The sequence below is a fragment of the Vicia villosa genome, linkage group LG2, assembly GCF_029867415.1.
Source record: "Vicia villosa cultivar HV-30 ecotype Madison, WI linkage group LG2, Vvil1.0, whole genome shotgun sequence".
NCBI lineage: Eukaryota > Viridiplantae > Streptophyta > Magnoliopsida > Fabales > Fabaceae > Vicia > Vicia villosa.
The window spans coordinates 15,139,395-15,158,005 of NC_081181.1; the positions used below are offsets into that span (position 1 = coordinate 15,139,395).

Sequence of the window (18,611 nt, forward strand, 5' to 3'; positions counted from 1 at the left end):
AGAGGAGAGATTAGGTTAACAAAAATAGAAGAAAATCACATCTTTTGGCCCATGGAAATTTGGTTGAAAAAGATATAGATTCTTCCCTTTTTTGTTTCAATATTACACCAAATTTTCCTCACGTTATTTCCCTTTTATTTAGCTCTTGAATTGGTCTTGATTTGATTGAATCTTTGGAGAATGATTATATGATTTTTTTTTATACTTTGATTATAATACTATTTGATTTTATTTGAATTTAAAAGAATAAATTCTAAATAAAATAAATAGAAATCATAAAATAAAGATAAATGGGTTTATGGGCTTCTTATGACTCCAAAATATAGGCCCACCACTTAAAAATTCAAAATTCTCCACTTGAGGTTTCATGCTTTTCTTGAAATTTCACCAACTTGCATCATTCATAACTTTCTCAATTTTGATCATATTAAGGTGATTCAATACTTTTTGGAAAGCTCAAAGAGTCCTCTAAAAGCTCCTCTTGGTTTCATCTCAATTGAGTCTACGATGTTCATGTACCATTCTTTGAGAAAAAATGACTTTTTGTCGACTTTCAAAACGACATGTAATATTTTGATCCATATCTCTCAAATGAAGCATTTTTAGACTTGGCAAGTGAGATAAAAAGTTGTAGAGAATTCATTTTCCTTTGAAATGAGCTTTGGATGGGAAATTTCTGATGTTCCATGTGGAAGTTATGGCTGATCAAAGTTGGGTTGACTTATTCCTTAAAAACCCTAATTTAGAAACTCAGGTTCTTGATGGTTTTGGAGCTTTTCTTGTTGAATCATGATCAATCCTTGATCAAATGATGAATGATACTTCATAATGAGGATGTTGACAAAAAATCAGAAGTTTTGACTGTGGTTTGACCATAGTTTGACTTTTAGGCCAACTAGTCGATTATTGATCGTTTGGGCCATTGGGTGAGCAATCTTTTGAATCAGAGCTTGAAAATTGGCATGAGGATTCTTTGAGGCATATGAGAGGTTATGGGATCCATTTGAGGTCTTAGAACTTGATTTTACTTTGAGAAATACCAAACCCTAGTTTAGAGGCTGTTGTTTAGGAGAGAGACTGCATGCTCCCTTCTTGTGTATCTTTGAGCATTTGAAAGTCAGATGGACTGAAATATGATTAAATATGATGGGCAAATTTTGGGGTATGACACACATCATCAGAGTTTGTAGAGTTAGAGACTCCCTCCTGATTAGGTTTGTCTGCTTGACTGTTTTCAATTTCTTTCTCACTTTGAGAGTCAATTTCAATAACCTTCTTCTTATCATTCTCTAAGTCCGTTTTATTTTGTTTTTGATCCACCTCTTTAGATTGGCCAATCCCTTTTCTTTTGCAAGAATGGATAGAATGCCCTATGCAAGAGCAAAAAGAACAAAACTTAGGGACTTTCTCATACTCTATATCCACAAAAAACGCAAAACCCACTCTTTCCACAAGGATTTTGTACAAGAATTCTTTAGTGAGGTCCAAATCACCAGCACTTGGACGAAATGACCAAACGGTCTCTCAAATGCTGATTTATTTGAAGCTGAATCAATACATATTGGGGTCCCAATACTACTAGCAATTGCGAAAATAATCCTTGGTCTCCAATACTCTTGTGAAAGGTCATGAATTCTGATCCAAACTTGAGCATATGTTTGCTTAAGGGATGATGGTACGAAGTCTTTTGTCCATGGAAAGAGTTTTAGGACTCATTGAGGAAGCGACCAAGCGCTAATCGAGCGGACTCTTTGAACATCTTCTAAGGAAGAGAAGGCAGGCTCAAAGAACCCCTTACCTAGGGAAGTTACTCCCACTTTCCGATTGCCGGCCATAACTCCAAGAGCTTATTTCTCAGATTTACCACAGTTAAAGGAGTCGCTCCCTTTGACCATACAACTCTACCATGAAGGTGATGCTTACAGGCCTCCACCCCAATTTGTACTCTTCTTCTGGTATTGTAATGGCCAGTCTATCCCCTTTCAAGCAAGGAGTAGGAAACTGACTGAGAGGAATGTCACACACATTATCGAAAACCACCGAGGCGAAAGATTTCAACTGCTTCTTCGTGTTTGGTTTAGTCGTGTTATCTGTACTAGTAGAAATTGAGGGCAAACAAGCTTCAGGAAAAAGCATAGCGACGTCCATACTGAAAAAGGTTGAGACGGAGGGAGGAGAAATTAGTCCGAGCAGTGAGTCACCGTATCACAGCGAAATTAGTCGTTAAACTAGCCGTTATGAGTCATGTTAGTAATATGGAATTGGAATGTGTTTATTTAATAGTTGATTGAGAGCAGCTAAGTGTTAGGTATATTGAATATTTTCTGTCTATCCCTTTCTTATTTTTCTTCCAAATCAAAATTAAGATTGTTATTTTTAATTGTCAATTTATTTCAAAATAACAATAAAACTTTTCCTTTTTTTGTTTTGTTTTGTTAAGAGACTCCATTGAGTGAGAAAAAAAGGGTTTTTGCTTTTGTTTGCGATCGAAAAGAAAAGCATCACATTTCACAACAATTCGAATCGAAATCCCCTTTTCCCCCTTATCCATGGATTCATACCAGCAACAACCTCACGGTGGTTACATGAGGCCACCGCAACCACCACCTCCTCCGCCACACACGGCGGATCCCCATCAACCACAACACCATCAGTATCATCAGATTCCGCCGCCTCCTCCTCCTCAAGGCCCCTGGTTCACGCCTCAATTTCAGTACCAGACTCCTTCTCCTCCACAGCAGTGGCCTCCACCTCCGACTCCAACACCTCCTCCTCCTCCTCCGTCGAATCCTTATTCCTATCATCCTAGCCAGTTCCCTCCTCCTCCACCTCCTCATCATGCTCGTCCACCTCCTCAGTTTCAGCCTCACTCTCACATTCCACAGGCTTATCCTCAGGTGAAATATCTTTCTTACCCTTGCTGCTAGGGTTTGTTTGATTTACACTTTTTCATTTTGATTATTGTAATCTCATTAATCGTTTGAAATTTTATAGGAATGGAACAACAACCCTGGCTGGCCTCAAAACCAAGCTTATCCAGGTTGGTTTAATCTCTTCTTTTACCAGAGTTAGGGTTTTTATTTTTCTTATATTTTTGTTAGTAAGTTCAAGTTTGGAGGATTTGGAAGTTATTATAGTTGAGGGAAGCAAAAGGAAAAAAGCAAAGAATCAAAAAGCTTGCGTTATTGCGGTCATGTTGTTTGTTGTTAGTCGAGTTCATTGTTTTGTCGTTTACAAAATATGATTCACACTTCCTTTCATTTGTATGTTTTAATTAATCAAGTTATTGTGATTTGTTACTTGGCATTGAATAACGAACAAAAGGGATGCCTCTGTGCGTGCGAGAAAGAGGAGTAAGGAAATCACGATCAAACTAATTTGTTACTTTCAATTGAAGTTTGTTACATGTGTATTATTAATAATTGGCTTGGCATGTAGTCATTGGAGTGATATAACAGTGTAGCGTTTTGGTTTGGTTTGGTTTGCCACGTGCTTTTCTTGATACTTTTAAAGTTCTATTTGGTCACTTGGAAACTTGGCTCTCCTCCCCACCAAATTTTCTATATGATTTCTTAATGTAATGGATGTTGTTGTTTTGTTTACCATGATTACATGATGGTAGTCCATACGAATGAAGAAGATTGGGCCGCAAAGGCTAGAGCATGGGCCGATGCTAAGTCTGCAATGGAAACTCAGCATCCACAATCACATTATCCGCATGCTGGAAGATTGCCAGAGCAAACCCATTATCATGATCCATATCAGCAATCCGACCCACGTTATACTGATGGTCAAAACCAGTCCCATCCGTCATCAGGCTATCAACAATTTTCCTTCGTAGATCCAGCTATGCAGCGAAATTCAGGACATTCTCAGGAGGCTGCATCTGTCAGTTTAGAAGCAGCTTATACTTCAGACGGACATTCATACAATGCTAGAGACGGGACCAGCATCGGAGATCCAACTGTTTCGTTTGAACAAGCCAACTTCCCTACAAATCCATCAGTTCATCCGCAGGAGGTACCTACTAGTTATAGTTCTGTTGCAGGTAATTATTTATTTAATATATTGAAATTGCAAGTGAAGCACTATGGAAATTGTTCATAGATAATAATCTAAAATTTTCTGTACTGTTTGTGATGTGACCCTGTTAAACTTTGGTTCAATGAGTGATCACGGTGGTAGTTGGATTACTTTAATTTTGCCATTGAAATTTCTTGCTGAATTTGGAGTAGTAGTAGGAATCCCTATTTTGTTATATTTCCAACAATACAGATTGTAATATTGGGGTGGGAGCCAAACAGCCAATGTGGGGGATGAACTGAGTTAGTGTTGGATCAATGTGGCTGGATGTCACTGTTTGGAAGTTCTTCAAAGATGGCTTCAAAAATATTATCTAGTATCTACACATGCTGTTACTTCTCTTGAGGCCCACATGGATCTAGACACAGCAGACCAACGACTGGGACAGCTGATTTGGAGAGAGAAACCAAAGGGTTGGCTGATAAAAATTAAGGTTCTAGTTGGTAATGTTGAACGAACGAAAATTATTAGGAACCCTCAAGAATAAATGTACATATAAAGGAAACAAGTTATTTTATTTCATTGCATAGTTGTACAATTTTATTATATTTGAAATATATTTGTTATTTTTAATAATTGATCATGATTCTTATGACTCATGAATTCTTTGGATTCAGGGTTAAAAAACAGGTCTTCCAATTTACAATTTGATTAATGGTTTGATAACCATGAGAAAGATCCCTATCAACCTCTTCACATTATCCGTCCTTACTATCTTTTTAAAGCTGCTATCCGGTTAGCACTAGCTTTTGCAAAATCATGGCGGCTCACATTGATTTCAGCATACCCACCATGATACCAAACATGCACCTAATTCCTTTTGGCTTATCCACAATTACTACTATTGTCGATCTTGATAGTTTCTTTTCTACCTTGATACTGTAGGTATCTGGCGGAAAAGCATCTTTACCTCTTACCCAACCAAACAACCAACATTAAAAGAGTGTGGATCATAGAAATCACCTGCATTGCCCACACCCCTAATATGAAAGTTAGATATATATTCTATAATACATTCACATGTCTTCAATTAGTAGCTTAAGCTTTTGTGGTAGCCGATTCTTGACATTGCTAGAGAAATAATCTATATAACCATTTACGTGTATTCTCCTTATAGCTTAAGCTTCTGGAATAGTTGGTTCATGACAAAAACTATCTTCATGTAATGCACCCAATTCAGCCAGAAGGTTTCTGCTTTTCAATATCGGTATAAGAACATTCACCTTTCCAAAACCAGCATTATAGAATTACCTCCCCGAAGCCCATTCTTGTTTCCTATGTGTCATGGCCATCCTAGGCTTGAAAGGTTGTTGAGATTGAGAAAATTCCTTTAGCTGTAACTTGTAATTTGCTACAAAAGTCAAGGTCTTCCTGAAGTTTTTGTTAATTAATTTTGCCATTGAAGTGTTTGAATTCTTGAAATGAGGTTGAAAAACTGGAATGCATTCATACTTTACTTACGTGGGTCTCTTGACATGCCTTTGTAGCACAAGTAGATTTAAAGTTGTTTAACAGAAACTCTAGTTTTTTTTATAGAAATATTGGGAACCATATTTAAAACTGCACGTTTCCTGTCAAGAAAATTGTTTGTAATCATATCTATTCACTAGTTGAGCAGAGACATGCACGAGTGGCTCAAATTTAGGATGCGTGAGCTAATATATTTCTTAGTACTGCCTTGCCTGCCAAAATTAACTTTTCTTCACACTTTTGTAGAAGACTTGGCTAGAGAAGAAACCCATTCCCCACCATCCTGCTGCTTTATTTTGTATTTTATGATTAATAGACGCTTGTCTTATGATTTGGGTTGGACCTAACTCAATCATACAAAATCGGCTTTGTAAGGTTAAGTTGGGTCCAACCAAAATCCTAAGATGGTATTAGAGTCTATCAAAGATCTGTTGGGCCACCTGCCATCAGTTTACCACTATCAGACCATTTGTGTCATGCTCCAGATGTTCAGTCACAGGCACGGGCGTGAGGGGTGCTTCGTAAGAGTCTCATATTAGATGTTTATAAGTGGGGGCTGCCGTCAACTCACAGGCTGGTTTTGTAAGGTTGAGTTAGGCCTAATCCTAATTCTAAGAGTGTGTTACACATTTTCTTTCTAAAGACGAATTATAAAACCACTAGCTGTCAGAATTATCAGCGAGACAGTATTCATAAAGATAACTTAGCTTTGATGAACATAAGCATGCCCTTAGAGAGCCTTGTTCTAGGACATGGAGGCTATATTTTGATCTTCAGTAATTCATGTTTTCCCTCATCTATTTTTCCATGCTCAATCTGAATATTGACTTACAGGTAAAGAGGCTGCTGATCAGGTTCAACAGTCTTATGCAATGTTTCCTTTGCCAAGTTCCTCATCTCAAGAACAATACCATGCACAACCATCAATGCATGCACCATCCTTTGCATCTCATAGCCATTCTGTTGACTCATCTACCAATCTTGCTGACCAACCTTTAGATTTTGCACCTAGGTTTAGTCGTGATGGTGACCTGCAAATGCAATCAACTTATAATCATCATGATTCTGGTTCTTCAATGAATAACTGGGGTGCTCCAGTGGCACCCGGTGTTGGTTATCCACCAATACCTCCAAGTCTTTCCTCAGGGCCACAGGTTACAAGTTGACATATTTTGTTTTTTCTAGTCAACTCTCGCATGTTTATTTTAACACACCTGACTTAATTAATTAATTTAACAGCACGATCCTTCTTTTACTACTCCTGGTCATGTAGCAGCACCGTATGGAAGGTTTCCTGGACCTGGTCACCCTTCAACAATTCCACCAAATGGTGCACCCTATTCCCTTAGCACAGTAGCTACTGTTCATCCTACTGCAGCTTTCTCTGCTGATGCATATGGAATTTCTGGTGTTCCTGAACGTCCTAAGAAGGTATGTACTTTCTGAAGGTCAGTGCGTTGATATAGATGATTCACCAAACCTCATTTTGAAATTATTTTTCAGGCGTCAGTCCCTAACTGGCTTAGAGAGGAAATAAAGAAAACCGTCATTGCTGCTCCTTCCGCAGATCATCCAAAAGTGGAAGAAACACTTGTGGGTGATGACATTGATAAATCATATATGAAAGCCGATGATGAGACAGATAGTAAAAGTATTGATTCCTCCAAATCAGCTGAGGATGAAGAGGACGAAGAGGTTTGCTTCTTTACTATTTCTTCCGATAAAACTAAGTTATTTCTATGTATTTATGAGTGTGTGTGATTCGATTTGACATTTGTGATATGTATGTTCAGGTTGAAGTAGCTAGAACTGCAGCAATCAACCAGGAAATAAAAAAAATTCTTACTGAAGTCCTTTTAAAGGTAAGCACATTGTTTGAAATGAATGCGTTAGTGTGTCCTATTTACCATCTTTTATTTTTTGGTAGAAAAAAATGTTATGTTTAACATCTATATACTGTCTGTAGTAGAGAAAAAAATATGACAGTTCTAATTTTATAGCTTCTTCTTTAGGTTACTGATGAATTGTTTGATGAAATTGCAACCAAAGTTCTTAGTGAAGATGATTTGACTCCTGAAGGTAATTGCCTGATCCTTCTAATTTTCTCGATCTTACATATACCTAAATGATTAAATGCTAAGGTATGGAGTATTATGTATCGGAAGTTCTAACATTTTTTTTTTCACCAGTGGATCATAATGTTGCCACTTCAAACCATAAGGCGTCAGCCTCTCCACCCTCTGCTCCGCTTCCCAAGGCAACTGCTAAAGTTTTAGTTCCAGTTAAAGCAAAGGAAATAGAGAATGATGGTGCCAATGAAAAATCTAATTCCAGCTCTCCTGGAGATGTTTTAGGTCTTGGAAACTATGGTTCGGATGCCGATGATGAAATTGAGAGTTCCACTGTGCCTGCTCCTGCAAAAGATGCTGCATATATGGTGAATAATGTAGTCAAAATCAATTCATCGCCATCCAGAAATGGCAATGGTGCTGCTATTGATCAATTACATGATGCTAAGATAACCAAAGAATCTGATCATTCAGATTCTTCCAAGGTAGTTTCTAAAGATACTAGGGATAATGGGCTTGAAGCAACTGAAAGAAACCATGATAGATTTAATGGTCTTAGCTCGAAAGACATGTCAGGGGTGCCAAGATCTGAATTGCTTGGAAAGAACGGCACGGAGAAAGCAACAGATGATCATCTTGGTAAGGAAAGCAGAAGAAAATCTGAAAAAAATGACCGACATGACAGGAGTTCTTCCGAGAAGGATTTTAAGGAGGTAAAAAGTAGTCACAAGACCAGGACAGACGAAAAAGGTGATGAGAGCAAAAGAAGGAAGGATGAAAGAAACCAGAAAAAGGAACAAACAGATTACATCAGTGAGTCAAAAGAAAGAGTGAAAGAGCACAATATAAGGCATGGAGAGAAGGCAAAGGAACCTGAATCAAGGAAAAGGTCCTCCCGTGCTGATGTCAGGGATGATAGGAAGGAAGGTGAAAAATCTCATAGAAGTAGTACCGCTGAAGATACTAGTCGGAGAAAGGAACATACAAAGGATAAGGGGGAGCATAAATCTAGGCGAAGGGAAGCTAGTGACCATGACAGGCACAGAAGAAGACGTTCGTCGTCAGTAAGCAGTAGGGGAAGAACCAGCAAGGATCATCTAGTTAATCATGCTGATGATTCAAGCGGTGACGGCTCAGATGGCTCGAAAAGGTTTAGAACAGATTCCAATTGACCTTCATTTGTCTGGTTATCATATAGTGCCTAATTTCTTCTTTGTACTGCAGGAAGCTGCATTCAAGAAAGCGTGACTTGTCACCATCTCCAGTCAGGTCTAAAAGAAGGTATTATTTATATACTCACCACCTTTTTCAGGTTTGCAATATCAATATTTTGATTATTCTAGAGCATCTGTCAGATGTTAAGATGAGCTGTTTCTGTTTATGGCTATAGCAATATCTTTCTTCCTGTTCAGATATGAAATTCTCATTTGCAGTCCTAAAATTTACTCGGTTCATTTTTTGACATATACTTTCATAGTGTTCCATTTTTTGTATCGTTAATAATAACAATTTGGTAGAACAATCATCATTTTTGTAGTAATATGAAGTAAAGTTGTGTCTTAAATTGCCAGGACATGATTAGGATGCACAATTTATTACTCTGCGTCGGTTTTTGAACTGCTAAGTTATTTGCTTGCTTTTCTGCATTTTTCATTATCGATTTCATCAAAAGTGACCTGAAACACTACTATCTCAATACCAGAAATATATATATTTATTCATGCATTGTTTTGGGACTTCAACTTCCGTCCTCAAACGTTTTTTATTTCATGATAGTTTTTTTCAGCCACGAGCACATGATAGTTATTTTCAGACACATGTATATGATCAGTTTAACTCTGATGGGCAAGCTTCACTATTTACCCCTGCAACTTAGTGCAACTTGAGAGGTTATTACTGTTACAAAAGTAGCGAATTTGTGTAAAGATTGTTGATATTTGAACTTTTTGTCAAGTATATGATCTTTAGCGGTTTGCGGTTCCAGAAGCTGATATTTATACCACAGATTTAATCATTTGGTTGTTTCTGTAGTTGAAAACTTGAAGTCCTGTTATCATATTGCTTTTTTAAATGGAATGCTTTTCTTGCTGTACTAGTTGTTATGTTTGAAATATTTCACATCTTCATGCATCAATACTCTACTGTGTGCAATCTCCCAATCTATTCATCTGCCATCTGTTTATATGGTATTAGAGAATTAGAGAGGCAAGAAACTTGAAATTTTATGCACAAAGATGTGGCATCTGTTTATTTTGGATTGTCAGGGTTTCTGTAGTGTGACCAGGATATAGAATAATAACATGGGGACATTTGTAGTTCTTACGAGGTTTTAAGATCTGGTGAAACTTTGGCTGTATATTACCATATTCAATAGAAACATGTTCAATTTCTGGTAATAGGCTGTTTCCTCTGGGAGTGTTGACACTACCAGGTTGAGCTGTTTTCTATAAACTTCGTTTACTTTAAACTCACCAAGTCAGTACGGTGGTTTCATTTTTAGACAAGTTTCGCGGTCTCCTCATAGCAAGCGTTCTCAGCGCAGGCATTCTCCCTATTCTTCTCTTGATAATTCCAGGTTTGTTGCCCATAAGTTATTCATGTTTAAGGTTTATATTTGTGACAAACTTATAAGAATATAAGCTACTCAGGTGAATTTGTATGGGTTCCCATTCATTTCAGTGGTGCCTTGTTTATTTACAATATTTCCTTTTTATGCAGGGGAAGAAGGTCAAGATCCAGATCACCTGTTCGGCGGCATAGGTGAATGGCAAGGGCAGCTGTTGATGTTTCTGGCAAGGGCAGCCGTTGATGTTTCTACTTGGTTCGCACAAGAGAACATTGATTTGGAAGATGGGCTAAGCTTACAATGCATGCACGGTCTTTGCGAAGGATTATCACCAAGGATTTATAAAGAAGTGATGACTTGTCCTATTTTTGTAGGTTCAACATAAAGATACAGTTGCTTTCCTGACCTACTACTTTCTTTGGGAAGAGGAACTGGTATAAAACTCTGGTAGAGTTGGATATGTGTGTATTATGTTATGGTTTGATGTAAAAAACTAAAAAATCCAAGCTTTAACCTAGATAGAATTTTGTTATGTATTTAAGTTCCATCTTATATTATAATTCCTACTGACAAAGAACTGGTATAAAACTCTGGTAGAGTTGGATATCTGCCTATGTATTTGAGATCATAAACAAAATTTTGCCTATTGCATTAACGAAACAATTCAAATAATCTATTTCATTAAATTAATCTGCTGCCCATTTATGTGTTTTTACCCCTTTCCGCAGCCTGAATGTTCTTCAATCCAAGCCAGCAAATAGTGAATTGATGAGTTGAGTGGTGGATAATAGTTATTTCTCCCTCCCTCTGAGTGGAAGGGAGGAGTACAAGGGGATAGTGATTTCGATAATGGCATTTTTCAAACATCACGAAGAGCATTTGAGTTGCAAATTTTTTATTATAGAGTTCATTATAATGATACTGTTTAAAACTGAGTTTGCCTTGAAATGTGCATGGTAACACATAGCTGGACATTCACTGTTGTCACGCATCCCACATTTTATGTGTAGAAAGGCTCGTCCACAAAATCAACCAAATTTGTGTTTCTAGGTATAGCAAATGTGCACTACACCTTGGTCTATCCCCATTTTTCTCCATTACGTATGAGTACATGTAGTTAAGAAGCCTTGCAACAGCATCGAACTAAGTTAACTTCTATTTTACTCTTGAATTTTTTGAATATAGTAAATTCAATTTATTTTCAAGATATTGGATTCAAATGTTTCAACTCCCTGAAAAAATGGAGGAAGCCAAGCTAACGTGCTTCTGACGTCAAGCTTCACATGTTTTAGTATAGTGGCCTAGTGGCTTTGTTTGTTAATATTGCATTTCTTTCTTTCAGTTAAAGCATCACTTCTTTTCTCTTTTAATTAATAACAACCCATCAAGAGTTGACAACAAACAAAAAACAAGAAATAACACATGAAGGTTGTTTTTCCTTTTCCCTTGTTTTCATTCTTCATTCTCCTTCAATAAGCCTAGCTTGCTGTTTTTTGTTTTTTCATAACATGTTACTCTTGTTGCATTTGATTAACAGGTATTTCATGTGGAGCTTTGGTCAATTTGGCTATCTGGGTTTCTTTTGATACTTCTTTCGCTATTCGCAACTCAAAGATTACCTTCATTCAACAAGGATCACGACCGAGTTTACAAGCTCAATAAAAATGATGATGTTTTGGATTCAGGAAACCTTAGCATTACCATGTTCACAGCTCCTAAGCCTTTTATGGACTCTACCGGGACTAGGCAGACACTCGCTGTTAAGTCATGGTTGGCTTTGTCTCCATATGTTACTGTTGTTTTGTATAGTCAACATCCTTCTGTTGCCTCCTTTGCAAATGCTTTTGATTGCAGTCGGGTTTTAGTTGATACTGACATCGACTTCACGTAAGCAAACTGGCCTTGATGCGCTGTTCATGGTTCAGAATTTAGTTATGCATGATGTACAAGGAGAAATCTAAACTACTTACCAATCTATCTTTTTGTTTCTCCAGCTTCCTTGGCAGTCCTTTTTTCCACTCCATGATTGCAAAATCGCGCTCGTTTCCGTCAGACATATTTGTTATCGTTGATCCTGAAACAGTTATCCTTTCCGGATTCATCTCCACCCTAAATCATGTCTATGAACTCGACCGTGATTGGCTTCTCGTTGCTTCACCTCAAAATGCTTCTAATTTGGATAATGCAGAAAGAATGCTCATAGCATGGAATAACAAGGATATGCCTCTACATAATGGAGTTCTTCCACCTTTCATCTACGGTAAAGGTACTCTCGAATACGGTTCAAGGGTAATGTTGTGTAATCTGAACCATAGTTTTAAATACAGGTTATATAAACCTAAACTTGAAATAATAGAAAAGAAATGCAGTCGGAGACGTAGGCGCAATTGTTCAAAATACATTATCAAACATTGTGTGTTCATTGTTTTATTTCTGTCCTTTTTTCCTATCTTTATTCTTTCGAACCGGGGTTTTTGTTCTAACAGGCACACACAACAATTGGGTAATTCACGAGGCTATTTCATCCGAGTTCAGGTTTGTGTTTGATGCTAGTTCTACCATCGAAAGTTTCAATCCGAATAACGTCACATTTGAGAATTCAACTTCTTTAGATATTGAAAATAGAAAGTGGGAGTGCATTGGTAATTCACATTTAGGAGCAAACTATGGATCATTCTTCTATACTGAAGCTAATTACTCAAACCTACCCAAAATTTTGACTTGCAAAACCCAATATATTATGGTTGACATAAAGAAAAACATTGTTTATCCAATCGGACACCTAGGGGAAGTTAACCGGATGAAGGAACACGCAATGCATTGCGTTGCTGCTCATCAGAAATCAGTGACCAGAATTTCGGATTTTTCTCTAAAGGATCGGAAGAAAATTTCAGCGTCTTTGGAGCTTCCGTTTTCCTTAGAACCACTTCTGTCTATCACTGCAGACAGAAATAAAACAATTATACTAACGGTTGCTGGTTATAGTTACAAGGACATGCTCATGAGTTGGGTTTGCAGATTAAGAAAATTGTCCATTGAAAACTTTATCGTCTCTGCGCTTGATCAAGAAACTTATCAGTTCTCCATCTTGCAGGTATGTTCTCTTAATTTCTCTGCAATAAACTTCTAAGTTTTCTCACACTGTTTTCCATGGCAGGGAATTCCGGTTTTCAAAGATCCGATAGCTCCAAGTGATATTAGTTTTGATGATTGCCACTTTGGAACAAAGTGCTTCCAAAGGGTCACAAAAGTGAAGTCAAGAATTGTTTTGAAGATACTCAAACTAGGATACAATGTACTACTTAGCGATGTCGATACATATTGGTTCAGAAACCCCATTCCCTTACTTCACTCCTTTGGCTCCGCAGTTCTCGTTGCACAGTCCGATGAATACCAAGAACACGGTGCTTATTCACCATAAATAAACTGCTCTCGATGCCCCTTTTTGCAAATTTTCTTTTCTTTTAGTCCCTTTTTATGAGTGTTTTTTCTTTATAATTTATGCAGGACCGATAAACCTACCTAGACGTTTGAACTCTGGCTTCTATTATGCTCATTCTGATAATCAAACGATTGCTGCCATACAGAAAGTGGTAAAGCATGCAGAAAATTCAGGCTTATCTGAGCAACCAAGCTTCTATGACATATTATGTGGAAAGGGAGGATCCAACCGTGTCGGCGATGACAAATGTAAGGAACCTGAAACAAATGTGACAGTACATTTCTTAGACAGAAACCTTTTTCCAAATGGTGCTTACCAAAACCTGTGGCAAGAAAAAAATGTCAAAGAAACATGTTTAAAGAAAGGATGTTACATTATTCACAACAACTGGATCAGTGGGAGGCTGAAGAAACTTGCTCGCCAAGTTTCGTCTGGTTTATGGGAGCATGATCCTAGCACAAGAATGTGTTTGCAGAGTTTGCACAATATCAAACCACGTGCTCATTAACTTGAAGTCGGACGGTTGAGATCGAAAATTGCTAGATGCAGTTACTTCACCAAATCCAAATCCTAAACCATGGAGTTAATATCAAGGAAACTAGTTGATTCCTTCTTATCCATTCTATGCAGAATTTTTGTTCTTATCTCACAAGATTCTAAACAAAATTCAATCCTTTCCCATTGTCTTCACATGTCCATTGCATTGGATTCATCACCAATTAAATGTAGCCGGCCATAGTATACTAAGAAAAAGTGCTTAAATACTAGTGACATAGCCAACATTACTTCCTCTACCTAACATCATCTTGTGAAAGAATATGATGAAACAGTTAGATTTCATAACTTTGAGTTGCAGGCTATGCTGAAGCGCGTTGTTCACTCGTTAGGATTCGTAGAGAATACCAGTAAGAAAGACTCGAGAATCAAGAAGAAAGGAGGCAACAAGGGATACAAGGATCATCAGTTCAGTTCAAAATCAAAGGATTTTGTCGTTAGAATAGCTCATCCAGGAGGGCAACAAGATGTTTATAGACACGCGGTTCCTGTTTACTCGTTGATGACAAAGTATCCAGGTATGTGTATCGCAAGTCCAGATGTTTTCAAACTTCCTCACGAGTCTGTATTATGGCGAGAAGATCTTCTGATTCCTGGTCACAAGTATATTTTAATCTCTTTGAAAGACGTCGAGAAGCTCAAAAGAAGGCATCAAGAGAAGGATCACGTCAGAGAGAATAACGGGGTTGTAGAAAACGAGAAACTCGATACAAAGTCCAGGTCTCCTCGTGGACACAAACACAAAGAGCCGAATGGAGTTGTAGAAGGAATGAAAGTGGACACAAAGATGAAAGAGCATGTTGTGGAAGGAGAAGTTTTAGAGAGCTCTTTTAGGTCTGCAAATGAATTTTATAATCCTAAGGAGAAACCAACAAGACCTTCAAGAAAAAGAGGATTAAGACCAAAGAAAACCTTTGTACCACCTTTTCCAAAGGCAAGGCATTATAGAAGCTATGGATGGAAACCTAGTCTTCCAACTGTGAAGGAACTCTCTCCATGATTTTGTATATCAGTTTTTTTCCTTTATACTTTTTGATTAGCTCCTTGTTATGTGTCAGATATTGAGATGTGTTGGACACCAGACATACTTTCGATCTAAAACGTCAGTGTTTTATAGACTCTGTAATTTAATTGCTGATTTCTCTTCATGTATCTAATACACAATTAGAGTTACTTTTTCACCCTGTTAATAAAATCCAAACATCTTCCAATCTTTTTTTTTTCTTCTTTTCCTTTTTGTACATATTTTAGAGAGAAGAACATGAGCAGGAAAAACAAAAAGGTTAAAATGAATTTATTAAGTACATCCATAGAATCTTTCTGAATTTTTATCCTTCAAAGCCTAAAGATTGCTAAGTTATTTCAACTTAGCCACAAAAAAGCAACATGTCTTCACTTTACATAGAAACCAAATATAGAAAATTTCATCCCAAGATACTTGTGCTGCAAGGCACAACAATCTTCTCCAAATTTCTCAACGAACGAACAATAATGTCAAAGATGGTGCTAGTGAATTGAATTAAGTAACCGAATACATATAACCTGTTCTTTATATCTTGAAAATGCACACTCATAAAACATTGGACACAAGCTTCGTAAAAATCCATGTGTAAATCACCGATAAGGTAGCGCCGACCGGAATAGTAACTGCCCATGAAGCGCAAATCTCCTTCACTGTTTCTGATCTCACACTGTTAAGTCCTCTTGCAAATCCAACTCCCATTACTGCACCAACTAATGTATGTGTTGCCGATATTGGTAGCCCTAGCTTTGAAGCACACAGAACAACCGATGCAGCGGCAAACTCGGCTGCAAATCCTCTCGTCGGCGTAAGTTCCGTTATTTTCTTTCCAATTGTAGCTATAACTCGATAACCCCACATCATTAGTCCTGCAACTATTCCAAATCCACCCCAAGCAAGAACGTCAATTGGAATAACTATCTCAGCTCCTTTTGCAGCGCCTTGCAGAATAGCTAGTGCGCCGGCTAACGGGCCTATCGCGTTGGAGACATCATTTCCACCATGAGCAAATGACATGAAACATGCTGATAAAACCTGCATGTAACCGAAAACTCCGTAAACTATTTCAAGCTGAGTGCCCTTTGGACCTGCAATATCAGATAGGAAGCTTATGTTTTGGTGGGATGTATCGTCTTTTGGCTCGGGTTGTGGAGCGTTTGCCTTGTCTAGAAGATGTCCGAGTTGTTTTCTGATTGTTCGGTCGACCAGGAAAGCGCCGACAGTTCCACAGGCTAAAGCTTGACTTAGAGCTATAGGAAAAGTCTTGCTAAGAGGAAAGGCGGAAAAGGAAATTCCGGTTACACCAAGAAATACAGCAATTGGTGCTGCTGCGGCAGCCGCTTGTCCCGGGTTACTTGCACTATACACAAACTGTCCGAGAAAAAAAATTAGAGGTTGAATGAGTAAGGACTAAGGAACAAAGTACAAATCGGAAAAAAACAAATGTTGCGTTGAAGAGATTACCCTTCGGATGCATTTGTATACAAGAAATGAGACAGCAGCTCCCACTAGTGGCGAGAATATCCACGATGAAATCACTCTTGCCAGTGAACCCCAGAAAACAGCACCAGAACCTCCATAAACTAGTCCAAACCCCACCATTGCTCCTACTATACAATGTGTAGTAGATACTGGCCAACCATAATATGATGCAATCTGCATAGTACTGAAAAATTAGTAGCTAACTAAGTTCATTAGATTATAACTAAAGCATAATTTTCATTTTTCTTTCGAACAAAACTGAAAGAAATTTTCTATTAGTTAATAGCTCAGAAGACTCAATAACTACAAGTTGTTTCACTCCATGGTACTGCGGAAAATTGCAACCAATGCGGCTGCAATTGCTGTTGCGATAAGTGCAGCCACACGGCCACAATTTCTTTTACCTTAATGTAACCGTAATTTAAAACTATGATCTTAATTTCTAAATTCCAACAAGGTTTTCTCATTAACAGTTATCTCAACATGTCCAAAAATTGAACCAAACTTACACTAAATTGGACTCAAACTCAAGTGGTTTATGAACTACTATTAAAGACGAATCGTTTAAGAGAACCCGATTTCGAATACTAGCTTGAACAATTCTAGAAAATGCACTAAATTGTGTATACCTGTAACCAAGTACCAGCAGCAGCAAGTGAAGAAAGCAATCCTGCAAAGAGAAGAGAATCCTTCCCTTGAAACACATTAGCAACAAGAATCCCCTTCTGCATTGTACTAGTCACATGAGTTCCCATCAACAATGCACCAGAAAACTCCAGCACTGCAGCAGTCAACACAGCTTGCCTAAGTGTCAATGCACCAGATCCAACAGAAGTCCCCATTGCATTTGCAACATCATTAGCACCAATGTTCCACGCCATGTAGAATCCAAACAAAAGGGTTGCATAGGATAAAACCCTTGTCTTCAAAGCCAAACCTTGTCCTAAAGATGACATAAACAAGGGAAAAATAAGTGCAGCCACTGCTATACATATTGTTATAGCAGAAGCTGTTCTTGATGATATGTTGAATGCTTTTGCCATTCCTGATACTTCATTGTTATTATTATTATTCTCTTTCTCTCCATTTTGGTGTTGTCCCTCTTCTCCTTCTGCAAAAGATGATAAGGTAGCAAAAGGGTGTGAGAGTTTACAGTTTCTCAAACCTTTTGTTATGTTTGGTGAAAGAGGTAGAGGCTTGACATGAAGAGAGTCTCTAAGAAACAAAGATGAAGTGTTTTTGGAGAGAAATATATGAGATTTTCTAAGGAAAAGTGAAGAGGTTGTTGTTTTTGAGTGTTTGGTTAAAGAGAAGCCACAAGAGTGATTCAAATTCATTTCTAAGGAAAAAAGTGTGTGTATTTTGGAAACTATTATTTAGGAAGAAGATTCTTTGCCATGAGAATGAGGAGGAAGAGGAAAGATGAAGAGAAAGAGTGGAGGTAGTAGGTGATGATGGTGGTGAAGAGTGAAAGGAATGTGGTAGAAAAAAGCATTATGATATTTACAATTTTGTTAAAAGGGAGGAATAAGAGAGTGGATTTGGATGCTTTGTTTGGTTCATAGAAATGAGTGGTGAATGGAGCTTGTTGAGGTTTTGTAAAGTTGTTAAATCCTTGTCAACCATATATTTGTATTCCATTATAGCAAGAAAAATAGTTGAAATTTGATAATATCATGGTTGAGATTTGGAAAATGAGAAATTTTGACAAAACATTATCTAGAGATAAAGAGTATGACATTTTTGTGTCTATGTGAGTTACACGTGTATAGATTGGCTTACTTTGTTGATTCCATGATTATGTTGATTTATTCTATTTGTGTTGAATTGAAGATTCTCTTTGAATCATAGGTAAAATGTGCTATGTGTAACTATTAGTATTATTGTGAATTAAGATCCGTGCTGTCGTTCGGGTGCATTATT

At 37.6% G+C, this 18,611-nt stretch overlaps 1 protein-coding gene and 1 pseudogene across 1 annotated transcript; one reads left to right on the plus strand and one right to left on the minus strand.

The window, feature by feature from the left end:
- The first annotated feature begins 2,411 nt into the window (after positions 1-2,411).
- On the plus strand, positions 2,412-15,154 carry LOC131648623 (uncharacterized; annotated as a pseudogene).
- Positions 15,155-15,468: 314 nt separating this feature from the next.
- LOC131649318 (inorganic phosphate transporter 2-1, chloroplastic-like) lies at positions 15,469-18,284 on the minus strand. The gene is made up of 3 exons (XM_058919084.1): positions 17,318-18,284; positions 16,671-16,862; positions 15,469-16,577 (listed from the first exon to the last, which is right to left on the minus strand). The coding sequence occupies exons 1-3, from the start codon at positions 18,023-18,025 to the stop codon at positions 15,756-15,758; spliced, it is 1,722 nt and encodes a 573-aa protein (XP_058775067.1). The 5' UTR covers positions 18,026-18,284; the 3' UTR covers positions 15,469-15,755.
- Positions 18,285-18,611: the final 327 nt, after the last annotated feature.